Genomic DNA, 16,086 nt, shown 5'->3' with positions numbered 1-16,086 from the left:
CTGTTGAAATAATATGAATCATTGGCTAGTTATGGATTGAACTGTGTTTACTTAAAGAAGATAAATTTCATATTTTTGAAATTCATGCTCTAGTGGCATTGGTCCTCTTTCCTATATGGATGAACAGTAATTTCCATCTCAAAAATCTAGCCTTTTCTCATGACTACAATACTTAGTTTCTTCTTGTTTTAATGATACTATGCGGATTGATTTTATCATGCCTAAGTAATGATAATGCTGAATTCAAAATCATTTCACAGGAAAGATGAATTTTCTGAAGTACTCAAGAGATCTTAAAAGTTTCATTGAGTTAGGCTCTTAATACACTTCACATTTCTGAATAGCTGTTTTTTTTTCTTTAAGAGAAGTCACTTGATTATGGTACAGTTGACCAATTGCTCAGATATATACAGTGGGATTTTTTTCTTGTTGCTGTTAAATAATATGTTAGAGTACTGGCAGTAACGACATCTTTATTTCTAGTGGTTGTTTCTCTTTGTATTCAGTCCGGGTTCTGTGAAAAATAAAATGAAAAACTTGATGATAGAGACAGTTGAGAGACCTATATGTGTGTAACTGGAAGAATTTTGCCTTGTCAACCTTATTTGTTAGCCAATGTCCATTGTAAAAATTAATTTTTTAAAGGGGTGGTTTGCTTTAAAGAGATTCATCTTTCTGATCCCACTTAGCTCTTGTTTAGACTTGAAGGAGATATTGGAGAAATAAAAAAATTGATTAAAATCCTCTGAATTTTTCTTTTTGGGTGAGACAAGCAAAGGGACAGTTTGGAACCTAGATTCTGTTGTGCCCTGTCTTTCTGTCCCCTCATTTGAATCTCCCTGCTTTTGGGGAGCCCCAAATGGTGTTTCTCTGATACCATTTGCGTATCAGGAAGAGTAACATAAGAGAAAGGACGCGTGCCGCTGGTAGTTGACTTCATCCCGGTTAAGTGATGTGTCCCCATGCACTGTGCACTTACAAATGCCACACCTTGCTGGATGGCTCCATTACAGAGAATTTTGTCTGTTGTCAGGACTTTTTAGTTTTTTTAGTTAGTAGAGTTTGTATTCTGTTTTCCTGAGTTTTATTTTTGCTCTTTCCCATATATTCTGTTAATATTTGCTTTTTCCTGATCATCCTGAACTTTATACTTTGAAATTTAGATTATTGACAGCTTTCATTAACATAACTTTCAGTTAACTTCTGAGAAGTTTCTAAATGAAACTGGATCTAACAGAAGTTGATTCTTTAAAGTGGATTCACACTTCTGTTTATTAGATAATTTTCCTTTTAAAGGATAGTTTTAATTTCAAATCAGTTTCAGTAAATTTATTTGGTAAAAGTTAATGATAAATTATTTTGTTAAAATATGAATAAGGTTTATACTACAGTCACTTCAGCAGGTTTGGATTTTTATCTGTAAACTTGCATTTGTATATTTACATAATTTTTAATAAATACATGCCACTTATTAAAAACTGGCATTTCTAGTTTAATATGTATTAGTATATGATTATTCATATTCTCCTCCCTTTCTGTTGTTAGTCTCTTGGGTATGATGGTATTACTATTTTCTAAATATTTAAATTGATTTAAGTTAGCTAATTCCTGAAATATATCTTATTCAAGATATCATATTTGTCTTCTCAAATATTGGTACATAGTGATTTCACATATTTAGGGTTTTGATCTTTTGCGAGTTTGAGAGAAAGCCAATAATTTTACATTGTAACTAAGACTTCAGAATGAAAGGACTATAGTATATTGCTTATAAAAATGAATACCTTATTTGATGCTACTTAGATAATATTTTCTTTATGAAACATTTTTTCTTTGGTAGTGATTTCAATTAAATGTCCCTAGTTTAGGTCCTTAGTGTAGAATGGTCTAATAGTCTTATCTCAAGGTGTTGTGAGGTTGAACTCAAATATTTAAACATATAAAGGGATTAAGTAAATGTATAATAGTACAGTTTTTCCTGGACATACATCAGGAAGTCTGTTTTGCTCACTGATCTTTTGGGGGCTTTATAGAACAACTTTCCAAGCTCAATATTTATTTCTGCAATCTAGCATATAGCTTAATGTTGAGATAGTTAATTTTTTTTTTACTTCCTGTTTTGAGGTATTTCAAAAGCAGTGTTGGTTCTTGTGCCATTCATTGTTGTGTTTGTCCTCATTAGTTGACTGTTGTGTGTTAAACAGACATCCCTGGAGCTTACTCTCCACACTCTGTGAATCCACTCATTAATCACCAGTCACCTTTGGAGATGGGAAAATTACTTACCTGTATTTCTTTTTCTCAGAAAGCGTGCTCTGGAATGGATTCACAAATGAGCTACCCTCCTTCCCTCAAAGAGTAAGGTTTCTGCTTTACAGGATTTTTTTCTTGGGTTATTTTTCCTCTCATCTTTTGAATTTGAAAAGAACTGAGGGAAGGCACCTGAAGAAACTACTGACATACTCACTAGGGGAGTTCCAAAGCTTGTGCTGCCCCTAGGGGCAGTGTCAATGGCTCTTAAAGCTAGAAAGCTCATACTTGGAGTTGAAACAGGGGCTCAAAGAATCCATTTTCCCAGTGTACCTTCTGAAAGGATAAGTTTCAGGTAAGTAATTTTCTCTTACTATGTGATATGCTTAATTCATACTTATATAAAAGTTCACACGTCCAGTTCTCCAGGCACATAGGCAACCGTATTTGTTCACTTTAGCTGCATAAGCTTTACTGAACGTTAGAAATACTGTGAAACAAAACTCATGAGGTACATGAAATCATAATATATTTTAAATGAGCAATATTTGAAGGTGCATCAATGAGCAGTGTATTGTATTAGTGTCGTTTCTTTTATTTCTTAGTAAATAAAATCTTGATAAACTTTATTTTTAATAATTGGAAGCAAAAAAATCTTTTGAATTCAAATTGCAAATGGTGTTTAAGTAAAGGTGTTATGTGTGTGTACTCATGTGCTTTCACATGTATATGCATACATACGTATGTACGTATTAATGCATTTAGGCTAGGACAATGGCAACTATTTACGTTAAATTTGATGCTTTCTCTAAGCGTGTTGACCAGAATGAATTACTGAAGTAATTTTGAAATGTTTGTAAAATTAAATTATCATGAGACAGTTTGAGCTGTTACAAGTAAGATACTTTTTTCAATGTAGTAGCTATAGAAGTGTGAATTTAGCTTCTTAACAGAAATTCTTTAGTGCTTATCAAATATTTCTATTCAGTTCTTCAGCTACTAATTTCGAGATGGCTACTAAAACATAGCAAAAAGTAGATAACAAAATATTAAAACATTTGCTTATTTATTTTCTTTGTATTTTGTCATTCTTACTAAATCACATGTTGATTTAGTATTTTAACTTATTTTAAACATTCTGTGCACTTCTGTCTACAGAAGCAGTTTTTAAGTGAATGTTACATTGAAAATGGTCCATATGAATAAGATAGCATTTTAAAATATAGTTACACTTTTGATGTATGATTAAGGCAGGTTTAACCAACTTCAGCAATTTGAAACAGCAGCTCTAAAATTGAAAATAAGTAGAAAAGACTTTTGAATAGCAAATGTCACAAAGTACACACATTTTTCTCTGCACTTGAGAGTGGCCATCTTGAGATAAGACAATTATGTCCCAGTAACAGGGATTATTGGCAACTAAAACTAACAGTTATTGTCAGAAGTAAGAAAAAGAGAATGTATTAGTATAAACTTGAAGCAGCTCAGGTTCAAAGAGTGGAGCAGGATACGTCATTCCACTTCTGCTGCATCTGGACACAGTCTTGCGACTGCCCAGTACACGTCCAGTTCTCCAGGCACATAGGCTAATTACAGTGACAGTGAGTTAGAATTTTCTTGTCCAGGATTGTTTATTTGATTGTTTATTCATTTCACAGACGATGTGAGGCAGCTTTATCTAAAGAACTTTGCAATAAAAGTCGAAATTTAGTACCAGTGAATTGAATCACTAAGTTATTACGATAGACTTTAGATTTGTCTTTGAACCTTCTGAGACCAGCCTGGCAAATAGGAAAAATAGGGTAAATTATGTAATGCATGTTAGATAGGAGTAAGTACATATAGTCTTTAAAGAAAAACAAAGCTGTACCTAACTCTAAGTTTTGAAGGAAATGTCTGATGAATTGTTTAATATAGAGATATTGAGTGATAGAGTTGTCACTGTTTAAGAATTTTTTTAGTTCAAGGACTGTAACAGATCTGATAGTTATAGCAACATACAGTAATTTCCAGTGTTTACCAGAAAAGGTTGTTAATATTCAAAATGCAGGTAATTGTCTCAGAAACCTATTGTTTGATTCTAGGATATCATGAATTGTAAGATGCAATATTGATTTAATAGTGGTGCTCGGTGGGGGAGTGGGGGGAAATAAGAATTGCCACATTGAGTAGTTATACGTGTCAATGTATGTGAAAAGTTAATATGTGAAAGCTAAGGAAATACGGTATATTGTAGAAAGGTGACTATCAGAGATGATCAGCATCAACAAGTTAATGAAATGTTAAAAATTGTGAAGTATGGTTTCTCTCAAAAAGGACATCCAAAGGGTTTTATAATTTTACATAGCTCGTGATCTGTAAGATGATATTTTTTAGTGAGATAAATAGAAAACTTAAAAATCATAATTATCCAGTCAAAGAAACCCATCTTCTCAGATGCGAGGATAATAATTGGCTATGTGAACTTTGCTGTAAAATTTCAGCACAAAGACGCATCGTATGTGTGTACACGATTAGTGTACTCTAATGCCTTCAGAATTGTACTTTGATGCATCTTTGAAAATAAGGAATATAAAAATATTGAGTTCTTGAAAATAAAGGCATTGCTGAAAAACAAGTTTTGATATATCTGAAATACAACACAATCAGTTGAATAATAATCTGTAATTAATTATGAATATGTTTAACTTTTGGCTTTTATATGAACATAGTAGGAAGCAAAATTCACTTCCTGAGCCTTTTGTTTCTCCCTTTTTAAACTTCTTCCATTTGCCCTCTCTGTTCTTTGGAGAATAACTAAACATTGACTGTTCTGTGCTTGTACCCTTACGGAGACTTCATTGTCAGAGTAGAACTTACTTGTTAAATTTATACTTTTGTGTATCCTACTTAAAGGCACTTGTATTAATCGTTTTCTAACATTTGCAACAGTGACATAAATTTTAAAAATTTAGATCATAAAAATTATACAAGCCACATATATCTCTGACTTACATTTTTTTTTTTTCTGTAGTAGAGATTAAATCTTTGCATTTGTACAACAAAAGCCAAGCTTTCGTTGGTTTGTTATATTGAGATAGTTTCCTTAAGCCAAATCTTCTTGAATCATGTTCTTTGGGTTTACTTTCCATTATAGACCGATATAATATGTTTTAACAATGCTTCTAACTTTTAAACTGTTTCTCCTTAGTCTTTTGTATTGCTTGTGACTTTAAGGTTTTACAGTTTGAAATAGTTTTTAACCTTGTAAAACACTGATGATATATCATTTCTTTATTACCTTCCCAAATATGCCTTTTATTTTTACATACAAGGGCTCTTGGGAATCATTCTCTCAGAGGCTTAAGCTGTGCTTTGCCTTCCGTGAGAACTGAAATTATTTGGTAAGCGCTTGCTTTCTTTTTAGCTTCTAATTTTTCCCTATTTTATTTTGTACATGATATTTGTTTCAAGGTCAAAGGTTCCGTTACAGTTACTATGATGAATCCCAGGGGGAGATTTATAGATCCATTGAACATCTAGATAAAATGGTAAGTCCTTCAGGTGTGGGATTTTACTGCTCTAAGATTTTTTTCTTTAATTTCAGATTAGTGACTCAAGACTTATTATGTTAAGGTATACAATGGGCTGATAATTCTTTCCCTATCTTTAAATGTGCAAAATATATATTGTAATCATGTGATATTGATTATAAAATAATCCCTGTTCTATTAGTAGAGATTTCCTTCATCTTAATTTTATTTGATTAATTAATTATGCTTTGAATAATTAGATACAAATTTTAGATACTATTTGGGGAATGTCTTGGTTTTAGGGACAATAGGATACTAATGCCACTACTTACTGTTAAGCAGAGACAATCATAGGAAATTCTAAGTTTATTTTATTACTTAATTCTATTTTTTGGCCATTTGGGTTTTCCTAAATGGAATTTGGATTTGTTTTAAATTAGAATTTTAAAACATTATTGTATTCTTTACTAGCCCAGGAATTCAGTAGATATTGATCCTGCAGTCAAAACTGCAGATATTGTCAAAATCTACAGTCAAAATATCCTGCGGATATTGAGTCAAAACCTCAAGTTTTCCTTGAAGTAGGGTGGTTAGAGTACTTGCTTTAATATTTAGTATTTAATATTTTAGATAATATTTAATGTTTTAGAGACATGCAGATCATTTTGGTATCGACTCATAATGGAATATTAAATCTAGCAAATATATCACTAATTTTCTCTGATCTTCAACAGATTGTTTCAGTTTTATAGTCCTCAATTTGTCATCTCTAAGATGAGAGACTTGGAGAGACTTAGTCTCTAAATTATCTTTAAACTCTTATCAACCTTTAACTCTGTAACCTGTAATCTGTTAAAATCAACTTGGCCAATTTGTGATAAGCTTTATGGGTATGTTTTAATATAAGAATATTTAGTCAAAGTAGAAATACATTTTAGTAAAGATTTTGGATCTGAAGCTATAAGTAGATTATATTGAGTAGTATTATTTTATTAAAAGCCAAATGGAATAAATGCAGTTACTCAGGAGATTTTATCATATTTAAATTTATCATGTTACTTTAAATCCGATTATGGCCTAATACTTTTGCCTTTGAAATTTTGTTTGAATTTTGATTCACTGACTTTTTTTTTTTGCCTTATTATATTGTCATGTTCGTCAATTAATTCTTTTCTGGCTACTATTCTAATCTTGCTATTCTGAGGTTTAGTTCTCAGTTGCCTCAGAAAACTTTTCTGGTTCTATGTCATTATTTTCTTCATAAAGCAAATGGTTATTGAGTGTTTACTGTATTCTAATACTGTATGAAGTATTGAAGATACTGAGAAGAGAAAGCATGATCTCTGATTTAATCGACCTTACAGTCTCATCATCCAGTAGACTTAGAAAAGAAGCCATTACAATATAGAGATGTAAGATGTTTAGGAGGCATTTTGGACACACCGGTCTCCATACCGTTCCCCAGTGATGCCATATATGTGCCCTAGCTTAGAGCTTGTGCCCTTTGCACTGGACTGTCTCACTTACTTTATGACTGCTCGGTTTCCACCCTTCCAGTGAGGCCTACTGGCACATCTTACACTCTGCCCTTTCAGCATCCACCGTCCACCTTACTTTTCCTCTAAGAAACTAAATATTTCACTTATTTTTTATGTAAGGATATATGTTTTCTTTACAAATGTATCCAAAGTGCTTAGACTAGCTGTTGAAACGTAGGTAGGGGCCCAGCAAATATTTTTCAAATGATTGAGTTGGTGAATATAATCTTTCTGTGTACATAATTAGATTAAACAAATACCCTAATTGTAATCTGAGAAAGAAATAAAAGGAAAAGTAATTTATAGTCAATTAATATATATTTGATAATGTTACATGCCCAGGTACCAGCTGTATTCGAGGAGACAGTGGAGTAGTTAGATACTTACAGAGTATCATTAATTCAACAGCTACACACAAACATCTATTTAAAGATGTTTATATTTGTGACTTACATTACCAAGTTACATGGGTGAGTGAATAATTCACCAATTCTAAAATGGTGAATAATTCATAGGAAAACTGTAAATTAAACAAAGTATAGTTTTCCCTCACTTTATATGATAGTTTGTTTCTGGGAAATCTATATTAAAATCATACAAAACATCTTTGTGTTTGTATGTAAAATGGTGTTAAGACTGTAGATAATTATAAGCAGGTTTTTCTCATATATGGACATGAAAGTGAAGTTGCTCAGTCGTCTTTGTGACCCCATGGACTGTAGCCTACCAGGCTCCTCCCTCCATGGGATTCTCCAGGCTGTGAAAGTGTTAAGGGATAAGAACAGTTCCTTGTGTGTGGGACTGTCCTGTATTGCAGGACAGTCAGCATCCCTGGTTGCCACCCACTAAATCCCCCAGTAGTATCTTCTAGTTATTGGCACAACCCAGAAATATGCCCTGGGTTGGGAAGATATCCTAAAATAAGAAATGGCAACCCACCCCAGTATTCTTGCCTGGAGAATTCCATGGACAGAGGAGCCTGGCGGGCTATAGGATTGTGAAGAGTTGGACATGATGGAGCATTTGAGCATCTAGAAATATGCCCACAATTTTCCACTAAGCCCCTGTGGTGAACAGTTATTTTAAGACCTTTCTATGATGTGCTCAATCATGTCTGACTCTTTGCAACCCTATGGACTGTAGCCTTCTAGGTTTCTCTGTCCATGATATTTTTCCAGGCAAGAATACTGGAGTGGGTTGCCATTTCCTCCTCAAGGGGATCTTCCCTTCCAGGGAAGATCTTCCCAACCCAGGGATCGAACCTGCATTGGCGGACGGATTCCTTACTACTGAGCGATCCGGGAATCCACCATTCTAAGACCTTTTGTTGTTCAGTTACTCAGTGTAAAACCTTACCCTGTTCTATTTTTATTCTTAGCACTTATTACTGTGTGACTTAATATTTGTTGATTTGTTGGTGAAAACCTCCTCTATTAGATTGTAAGCTTCATGAGATCAAGATCTTTATTTTGTATTGGGCTTTTTGTGGTACTCGGTATGTATATCTGTCAAATCAATGGCTGAGGGGATGAGAGAGAGTGAGCAATTAGGCTAGAGAATCTAGAACAGTCTGTTTAAAGGATATCAAATAGGAAAGTGATAGAAGAAGATTGTATGTGAATAGATCATATAGCTGTACTGCAGCAAATGGGTTGGACAGAGGCCGGAGGAGAAATGAATAGACTAGTTTGATAATCCAAGTGAGACATGGTAATTTGGTTGGGTTGATGATGGGGAAGAGAGGGACAGAGTGGATGTGTCCAGTATATTTTAGAGACAGACTGATGATAAAACTTGGAGGAGAAGGAAGTGTCAAGGGTAATTCCTTCCAGAAAATACAGCAAATTAGTGAATACAACACAAAAGAGGCAGACTCACAGATATAGGGAACAAACCAGTGGTTACCAGTGGGAGGAGGTGAGGGGCAACATAGGTCGGGGAGTGGGAGGTATAAACTGTAGGGTGTAAGATAGGCTTATAAGGATGTATTGTACAACGTGGGGGATAGAGTTAGTATTTTGTAATAATTGTATATGGAATGTAATTTATAAAAAAATCTTTTAAAAATTAAAAAAAAAGATGTTTCTTAATTATCTGGCTTATGCTGCTGGTTATGTCTTCGTTCTCTGCGCTTAGGTCATAATCACAAGATGATAAGACTAGTTTTTTTACAAGGGAGGGTGATCATAAATTCAAATATTAGGGATATGTTTTATTTGCTCTTACAAATAGCAAGGCATCCAAGTGGAGATATCAGGCAAGTAGGCATTTGGATTTTCTTTTCACCAATTATTTTTGAGTACATTTAAATTTAAAGTTCTAGGCACTGCTGAAAATAAGGCAACAAATAAGCTCACTTGATCTCACAGAAATTTTATTCTATCTGGAGGAGACACACACACACATATATATATATATATTTTTAAAGAGGGCAATGGCACCCCACTCCAGTACTCTTGCCTGGAAAATCCCATGGACAGAGGAGCCTGGTGGGCTGCAGTCCACGGGGTCGCAAAGAGTTGGACACCTGAGCGACTTCACTTTCACTTTTCACTTTCCTGCATTGGAGAAGGAAATGGCAACCCACTCCAGTGTTCTTGCCTGGAGAATCCCAGGGACAGGGGAGCCTGGTGGGCTGCCGTCTGTGGGGTCGCACAGAGTCGGACACAACTGAAGCGACTTAGCAGCAGCAGCAGCAAGGATATAGTATATGTTAGTTTCCAAAAGTGATGTGTGCTATGCAGAAAATATTAACAGGGTTTTGAAAAAGCGTATAATTCTAGGCTGCTTTAGATTGAATGCTTGGAAAAAGACTTCCTGAGGAAGAACATTAAATTGAGGTATAAATGATAAGAAGGAACAAACTCAGTAGATAAGAGGGAAGAAAACATTCTAGACAAAACTGTCTTATGATGGGAAGAGGCTAGTGTGTTAGAAGAAAGGGAAAAAGATCAGGGTTATAGGAGTATAGGAGATAGGGATAAGAATGATACAGCTCAGGTAAGAGAGGTGGGCCGGGAATCAGATAATGTAGGGGTTTAACTTCCAGGATAGAAAATTTATGTGAATACAATGGGAAGTGAAATGATGGAATAATAAAATAATTATTTTAAAGGTTGCTTTGTTGGTTGTATAGAGAATGGATTCTACAAAAGGATCAGGAGTAGTAACAGTGGGCATTGGCAGGAGTTGTGGGGAGAGATGCTAGTAATTTGAACCAGGGTGGTATTAGTGAAGATGGAAAGAAGTTCATAGATTTGAGTTCTTGTATTCCACAGGGCTTTGCTAATGGATTAACTGTATTGGTTTGGAGCTCAGAGAAGAGATCTGGAGTAAGTTTGGGAGTTCTCAACATGTAGTTGTTAATCAAAGCCAAGGCAGAGATGGGATTGTCTACTGTAGTAATTCCCAACCCCATCTTTACAACTGAAATCACTTGTGGAACTTTCTCAAAATAGACTTGCCCATACCTGCCCCTGGGGATCCCCTTTTAATAATATGGAGAGAGTCCAAACAACTGTATTCCAAAACCAGCTTTGAAGGTGAGTTGGAGCTAGCCTATTATGGACCCTGATCTGTTGAAAAAGAACAGAATTTCCTATTCATTTTCTTACCCTTTGTTTTCTGCTCAGCTACGTAATTTGTGGACTTTAATCAGAGAACATTTAATTTTGCAAATGTAAGAATTCATCAATCAGTGAGTTGATGCTTTTAGCACAAGGGAAATGTTTCCCCAAAACATTGGTTTACCTGGTGCTCTGAAGTTACTGAACATAATAGCATCATTTGGAATTTTTTAGAATAGAGGACATATTTAAGTAATATTATTGTTCTATGTGTATATTGTATATTACAAACATCTATACTTAACATTTCTTTTAGCCTGCCTTCTAACTTTGTTGATTTTTAGGTTATATTAAAAGGACTAGCTTTGTTTGTCTTTCTTGATGTGTATGATCAGTTGGATAACTAGACCCTGGTTTCTTACTTTGAGGAAGAGCAAGAAGAGTCACATTTACCCATAGGTTGATTCTTGTAACTTCTGAAATTTTTTGCCTCTTCTGCTCACTTCTTAGGCTTTGAAACTTTTACAAATTTTGGTTCAGCAGAACCAATAAGCTTTAGGTTGAATTCCAAATCTACCATACTTTACATATGCAAAATTATTGGAAGTTAGCTTTAAAATTTTTATTTAAATAGCCTGGAATATAATTTTGGAATAAATATTGAATATTTGCTTCATTTTAATATGCTTGAATTTAATAGTTGATATAACATTTGACTTGAACTTGATTTTTGTGGTCCATTTATTGAAACACTTATGTAATATATGTCTATATAATTTTCTTTTCTTTTTTTTTTTTATTGTATTAGTTTTGCCAAATATCGAAATGAATCTGCCACAAGTATACCTGTGTTCCCCATCCTGAACCCTCCTCCCTCCTCCCTCCGCATACCCTCCCTCTGGGTTGTCCCAGTGCACCAGCCCCAAGCATCCAGTATCGTGCATCAAACCTGGACTGGCGACTCGTTTCATACATGTTATTATATATGTTTCAATGCCATTCTCCCAAATCTCCCCACCCTCTCCCTCTCCCACAGAGTCCATAAGTAATATATGTCTATATAATTTTCAAAGGGCTCTTAAGTGTTTTGTTTTTTTTTTTATTAGCATGCTGTTAATTCAAGTTATAAATCCATTCTGGGAGTTAGAATAAATGGATTAAAATAACAAGAATGGTTAGCTGTATACATATACTCATGTATATATGATTTTATATATGTAAGTATATCTATACACTCAATATTATGCCAGCTCTTATGCAGTGTGTTTTCTTAATTGATTATGTGACCAAATGGTGAATATCCTACTGTATATTCCTTTTTATGAATATCATTTTATGTTGTAAAGTTTCTTTCATTTAAGAATTAATATCATAATTTCTATATATCAATCTTTTCAGAGGAGAATATAGTAGGATACTTCTATACAAGTATTGCAAAAATGTTAGCAATTCTGAATTGTAATTATACCTTTGGAAAGTTTGATAGAGTGAAAAGATTATTTTAAGTATAAAATTATAAAATTTTAGATTTTATTTTGAAACTTATGTTAAGTTTTGGTGCCTTTTTTGTTATCAGAAGAGTCTTTTTAAACATAGTTAATAAAATGTTAGAAAATAAAGTTTTTAGGCTCCAAAATCAAAAGAAAAATTGCTGATTTTTTGACGGGAGGAATTTTATGTCTAGCATTTGGATATCTTGAAAATTAATTATGTGAAGAAAACACATAAGGAAAGAAAAATATATAGGAAAACAAGCTGAATCTTTGAAATGTTGTAGTTTGGAGGAAAAAAGTAACTAGTTGTAAGAGATGTAGATTCTGAAAGCCTTACAATATTACTGACTACTGGCCATGTTTTTTGGTAATTAGTATGTTGCAATTTCAGTTTGTATAGTGACCAAAGTAGAGCACATTTTAAGATATTGATTTCTGTGAACCTTTTAGATAACATACTTGAAACAGCAGCCACATTTATACATATTTTATATATAGTTGATTGTAGGTTATTTTTCTGTACTGCTTTTGATGTAAACCAGTGTTTGCTTATGGCTAGTGGCATTTATGATTTGGCAGAGAGAATCTGAAAATGTCATTGTAGTCATCTTTTTAACTTCTTTTCCTTCCAGATTTATAATAGTCACTTTATTTACTTTGAACTTTAGCTGCTTCTCTTCCTGTTAATCTTTTGAAAGTGAAATCGTTCATATTTGTCTCCTCACACTTCTTTCTCTTGAACTTAGCCCGGTCGTTTCTTTAGTAGTTGCTACTAGTTTCATAGTATCTTCCTTAAGGTAGCTGTTTATTAGTACATTTGTTCTTAGCACTGCTATGTTTAGAGTGGTTTTTTCCCCATAAAATTTCTTTCATTATAAGATTTTATCTTGGTACCTCTTAAAGAAACTAGAATATTTCCTTTTCCTACCTCATCTTCCTAAATGTGTACCCATCTCTCCAACATAAATGTGTATCCTTATTTTAAAAAAGAAGGCCACAGTCTTAATGATATGATAATATAATTTTAGTTGTGTGTTAATAATTGAAAGATATGGTTCAGTTCTTATTTCTCAAAGACTTCTAAAAATGTTTTGCTACTCTTTTTGGTGTTTGTTTCTTTAGAGGGAGATTATTTCTAGGTAATAGTATTTAAAATTAAGTGAAATTTACGTAATATATTATATATAGGTAGACTTTTAAAACGGAGAAGGTGATAGCACCCCACTCCAGTACTCTTGCCTGGAAAGTCCCATGGACGGAGGAGCCTGGTAGGCTGCAGTCCATGGGGTCGCTAGCGTCGGACACGACTGAGCGACTTCACTTTCACTTTTCACTTTCATGCATTGGAGAAGGAGATGGCAACCCACTCCAGTGTTCTTGCCTGGAGAATCCCAGGGACCGGGAAGCCTGATGGGCTGCTGTCTACGGGGTCGCACAGAGTCGGACACGACTGAAGCGACTTAGCAGCAGCAGCAGCAGCAGACTTTTAAAAAGGGAAAATCTTTGTTATCTTATTAGAGTTCTGAATTTGCAGCTCTGCTAGGTGAACCGCCTGTTCAGTTTAGGATGACCAGGTAGGATTTGACATTACAAACTTTCACTTATTACTTGGAGAGTCAGCACAATGATAGATTCCCTTTGCTCTTCTTCCCTTCAAGGTAGGAAGTTAGCTTTCAGTCTGAGGATTTCTTGTCAAAGCTGCTAAATTCCTCAGAAACCCATATGGTCATTGTGATGGATAGGCAGTTGGATATAATGTCTTGTTGTATTTTAGAGCTGAATGGGTAGTGACCCACTTCATTGCTTCCTATTAGATTAAATTCATTAAGTTCTTAATCACATTAGATTAAGTTCAAATTCTCAATATACCAGGCCCTACCAAGCTTTCTATCACCTGGACATTAGATTTACTGATCATCTCTTCCAGTATTTTAAGAAATAGAAGAGTTCTTTAGGCATATTTGGGAAGCACTTTTATTTTTCATCTTTTTGGAATTTGGGCAGTAGCATCAAACTGGCATTTTTTTATCTTCTTTGAATTTTGGTCATAGTAGTTTCAGAATTGTTAGAATCAAAACATAAATATATATAAAAGCTTATTTGTCACTGTTCCATGTTAATTAATGGGTGTTCCATTTTGCAGTTTTACTAATCGTTTTTATTGTTTTTGCATACTTTATGAATTTTCTAGTTGGTGAGGTTCACTCATGAGAAATGCCTCAATTTTTCTCTCTATCCCTTATTTGTAAAAAGGCATACCTCTTAACTGTTGTATTTGTCAGAGAATTGAGTATAATAAAATTGATTCTTGCCCTGGTAGGTACATAACGCACTTCAGGGAATTAAAATTTTAAATTTAATCTCTTAACTTCCATTACCTCAATTTTTTGCTTTCTGTATTGTAATTTAACTATTGTATCTTCATTTTGAACACTTTATTTAGTAGTGTCTTCTTTACATTTATAATTTTATATTTTCTGTGTGAAGTTTCTTGGCCACTTACTTTGAATTCTTTGTCTTCTACAAATGTGATCATTAGTTTTCTCTTTGAATTATTCATGTTAATATATATAAATGTAATACATTTATTCACAGTGTGCTTTTGCGATTTTAATATTAAGGTACATATTGTACCTTTAATGTTACATAATGTATTACAAAGTGGAATTTGATTTAGGGTAAGCTGTCCTAGACTTCATCCAGGAGCTTTGAAAATTCTTTTATAAGATGTATAGCATTTGTAGCTATGTGCGAGTATTAAAGGTTTATTGATATTTCTCTTGCTATTCTGTATGAAGTAGAGTAAGTAAATGAGAAGGAGCCTAGGATTAGAAATTTAGAGACAAGTTTTTAACCTTTTTAATGTATAGTTTCTTCATCTTTAGGGAGTTAGACCTTGATTATTCATATTTATGGAAGAGATTTATAACTCCATCTCTGTATTATTATTTGCTGTAGAAACATATTGAGTGATTTTCTATGTACCAACATCATAATACTAATCATTTATCTTAGGTTTAACTTTTAAATTAGTTCATATGCCACCTAGTTGACAGGAGAAAACCAACTTAGCATTAAACACTGGTTTTGGATAAATTTGAGAGTGGCTAATTGATGTGCAAGAAGTTGGAAGTTGACCACACACATAGGCTTATCTTTCAGATATATTTGTAGAAAAATATGATAATGTTTATGAAAAACTTGGATATTCTGAAGAAAGATTCTTTATAAAATTAAATTTTGATTTAAATGTTGCCACTGCAGTATTTGTACTATGTCACTTGCTAACTGCTGTCATTTTCCAGATGAGTGTTCATTTGATTACTGTAGACGCTTTTACATTGTGCTTGTTAAAATATGTTGAAATACAATTAAAAAACACACAAATTATGTTTTTTAAAAAAAGACACAATTATGTCACTTGATTCATTAGTTAAACCACAATTTACATTTCTCTCAGAGGATATTAATCCACTTCATTGAACATAAGTATAAAGTATTTTATCTGGGTAAGAAAATAAGGTGACGTAGTTAGTGAATGGATGAGTTTAGAATCATTGGTTTATTTGCTTGATTCAGATGAGTTAAAGTTGCTCTATATCGATGTATTATGAACACATTTGAAGGCATTTGCAGAATACAGAATTAATTGTGTAATTGTGTAATCTCTGATTGGACATTTGTCCAAATCAGAGATCGTTTCTATAGTAGTCTAAAAAATTTTGAC

The 16,086-nt window shown here is 33.6% G+C and overlaps 1 protein-coding gene across 4 annotated transcripts in view; it reads left to right on the top strand.

Annotated features, from left to right (window-relative positions):
- MEMO1 (mediator of cell motility 1) overlaps positions 1-16,086 on the top strand; it is a 122,120-nt gene that overhangs the window by 91,738 nt on the left and 14,296 nt on the right. For 3 of the 4 annotated variants that reach the window (XM_027554956.1, XM_027554955.1, XM_027554957.1), the window contains one exon: positions 5,704-5,780. In XM_027554956.1, the coding sequence (XP_027410757.1) occupies positions 5,704-5,780 (77 nt within the window). Of the gene's footprint in view, positions 1-2,305; positions 2,606-5,703; positions 5,782-16,086 lie in introns of those variants that run through there. The other variant, XR_003513297.1, reaches the window with a different exon arrangement.

This window comes from Bos indicus x Bos taurus, chromosome 11 (assembly GCF_003369695.1).
Source record: "Bos indicus x Bos taurus breed Angus x Brahman F1 hybrid chromosome 11, Bos_hybrid_MaternalHap_v2.0, whole genome shotgun sequence".
In the NCBI taxonomy this organism is placed as follows: Eukaryota; Metazoa; Chordata; class Mammalia; order Artiodactyla; family Bovidae; genus Bos; species Bos indicus x Bos taurus.
This window is presented reverse-complemented; position numbering and strand designations above follow the sequence as displayed.